Source organism: Grus americana, chromosome 29 (genome assembly GCF_028858705.1).
Source record: "Grus americana isolate bGruAme1 chromosome 29, bGruAme1.mat, whole genome shotgun sequence".
Lineage (NCBI taxonomy): Eukaryota > Metazoa > Chordata > Aves > Gruiformes > Gruidae > Grus > Grus americana.
In genome coordinates this window covers 1475226-1477953 of record NC_072880.1, presented here as the reverse complement: position 1 = coordinate 1477953, position 2728 = coordinate 1475226, and the positions used below count along the sequence as shown (strand labels likewise).

Sequence of the window (2728 nt, the reverse complement as noted above, 5' to 3'; positions counted from 1 at the left end):
CGGGCTCATTTAGTATACAATAAGCCCCCCTTCCTCTCACCCACGCAGTCTGTTTTTCCCCTTCGCTCATCCACCACCTGTCATCTCTCCGGAGAGCCAGGAGAAATGGCTCCCACCTTCTCCCAGAGCCACCCCACCGGCTCCCTCTCCACCACCCGTGACCGGGGACCCGGAGCCCCAGCACAGCCCCGGCAGAGACGGGCTGTCCCCTGCTCCGGCCGGGGCCAAGGCCACCGAGCAGGTGGAGCAAACAGCCGTGCTGTCTTGCTACGTCTCTCGTGTCCGCCGAGCGATACTGAAAGCCCCTGTGCTTCTGTTTTCTAGAGCACGCAGAAGGAGTTCGGCTCTGACACCTGACGGCTCCGAAACTGGGTCCTGCCACGGCTGCACGGAGGAGCCCAACGTCTCCGTGCACACGCACGTGCGGAGGATATTTATTTATTTATTTTACTTATATGCATCCTGCCATCTTTCTTACATTATTTATTGTGAAAGTTGTCACCCGCCCAACGAGTTCTCTGGGGAAAAGGGAAAATATTGAAATTCCCTTGCGGACACTGTGTGTGATGAGGAGGAAGAGGAGGAGAATAACCAGGGGCTTGCTGTGAGCCAGAGACCTTCTCTTTAAAATAGAGCAGTTTTGCTTCGACGTCGTTCCCAGGTCAGCCTGTCCTCCTGACGCACCATATCTCCGAAGCATCCGTCTGTCTGTCCACCCCTCTTCTGCGAAGATGATGCTCAATTCGGACCAGACAGAGATCGACCTGCCCCCAACACACTCCGAGTCCGAGTCCGTCTTCAGCGACTGCGGCGGCAGCCGCGCGGGCAGCACGGAGGACGCCAGCGGTGTCGGTTTGTGCGCTCAGTCCCGGATAACCGAGCCGGGCGAGGCTGTGAAGAAAGACCTGCAGCACCTGAGTCGGGAGGAGCGTCGGCGCCGGCGGCGTGCCACGGCCAAATACCGGACAGCCCACGCCACGCGGGAGCGCATCCGCGTCGAAGCCTTCAACATGGCCTTTGCCGAGCTGCGGAAGCTGCTGCCCACCCTGCCACCGGACAAGAAGCTCTCCAAGATTGAGATCCTCCGCCTGGCCATCTGCTATATCTCCTACCTGAACCACGTGCTGGACGTCTGAGTCGCCCAGCCTGTGTCCGTCTGTCTGTCTGCCACGTCTCCTACCTGAACATGTGCTGGGCATCTGAGCCAAGAGCTCAAGTCCGTCTGTCCATCTATGACCTGAACCACATGTTGGGCATCCAAAATGCTGTGCCTGCGTTCATCTGTCTGTTCAAATGGACCAAGTCCCCAGCTGCCTGCTCTACCCCCTATCTGAACTATGTTCTGTATTTCCCTACCACCAAGCCCACGTCCGTCTGTCTTTCCATCCTGCCTGAGTCAGGCTGGATGTTTGGTCCATCGGCCATCTGTCTGTCCTGCTGGATCTGCTGCCTGAAGCCTGTGCTGGCCGTGTACGCTCCCAACTTCTGTCCGTTCTTCTGCTGTGCATCCCACTGATACTGCCTACGGGATCCTGAGCCCATCAGTCTGTCTGCCACGTCCGCTCCCTGACCCACAGCTGGAGCCGCTGAGCTGTGCATCACCTCTTTTATAAGAGCCGCAAAAAAAATGGACCTGTGAAACACTGCGGCACCAAGCAGCCCTGGGGTCTTGTCTGTCTGTCTGTCTGTCTGCGCCTTCTGCCACCGGCCACCCCATCAGCACGGCCAGTCCGGGCATTTTGTCTGTTTGCTGCTGCTCTGCCCCTGGCATCACGCTGGGCACGTCAGAACCATCCTCTCTGCAGAGGGAGCGCAGCCCGGGAGGATCCTTGGGCACAGAGCAGCTCCTCTGTGTTTGTCCTGGCTTTTCACGCCCCAAAAGGAAACACCAAGTGTGGTGCAGACCTCGCAGGACCTGACCACGCTTTCCACGGATGACAGTGGCAGCTTCCCCTCGAGACAGAGCAGAGAGGTGCGCTCTGCTCCCGTGCTGGGCTGGAGGAGCACCCAGGGTCTCTCCAAGCCCCTCCATTGCACATCTGGTCTCCTCGAAGCTCAACACCCTGCTCTCCAGCCCCGTGCATCCCAGGCTTTGCTGCCCAACCCTCCTTTGCACTAATGCACAACGAGTGTGAAGCCCCCCCACCCCGGCCTGGCCCGTTGCACCAACAGACGTGACCACTCCAGGGCACCAGACCTCCCTATGCAGCACTTCATCCCTCCCCACTCTTCCTCTGTCTCCCCTTCAGTGCCCCTGGTGAAAAAGGCCTGAGTGGGGGTCACAAGGGTGGCACGTGCCCCAGCACCGGGGGGACACCGGCGCTCAGCTCCCCCAGCGCCGTGTCCCTCCTCTGCAGTGCAGCCGGGGCTCATGTGCAAAGAGACTTCGCTCCGGCGTGCCGCGGGCCCCCCCCCGCCAGTTTACACCAGTATGGCACTGGTGCAGCGTGACCTTTCGCAGCACGCGCTCTCCTGCGGTAAACTGCACTTTACCTGCGGCTGGAGAGGGGAAGAAGCAGGCATGGTCCCTTTGCCCAGCTTCCAGCAGCCGGGGCTCTCCCCAGACCCCCCTAACACGGATCGGCACTTTGGGAACAGGAGGGGAGCGGGAAGGGAAAGCAGAGCCCAGCAGCCTCTTCTCCAGCAAGGGCGTGCTGAGGCTGGGGAAAGCTCGTTGCAAGAGTGAATGTTTTGCCTTGTTTTATGGGTGTTTGTTTTAAGAGTTAAT

General features: G+C 59.6%; 1 protein-coding gene across 1 annotated transcript; it reads left to right on the top strand.

The window, feature by feature from the left end:
• The first annotated feature begins 340 nt into the window (after positions 1-340).
• NHLH1 (nescient helix-loop-helix 1) lies at positions 341-1476 on the top strand. The gene has a single exon (XM_054806270.1). The coding sequence runs from the start codon at positions 732-734 to the stop codon at positions 1134-1136; it is 405 nt and encodes a 134-aa protein (XP_054662245.1). The 5' UTR covers positions 341-731; the 3' UTR covers positions 1137-1476.
• The last annotated feature ends 1252 nt before the right edge of the window (positions 1477-2728 follow it).

Coding starts and splice junctions, on each gene's coding strand:
- NHLH1 (XM_054806270.1), top strand. CDS start 732: ATGATGCTCAATTCGGACCAGACAGAGATCGACCTGCCCCCAACACAC.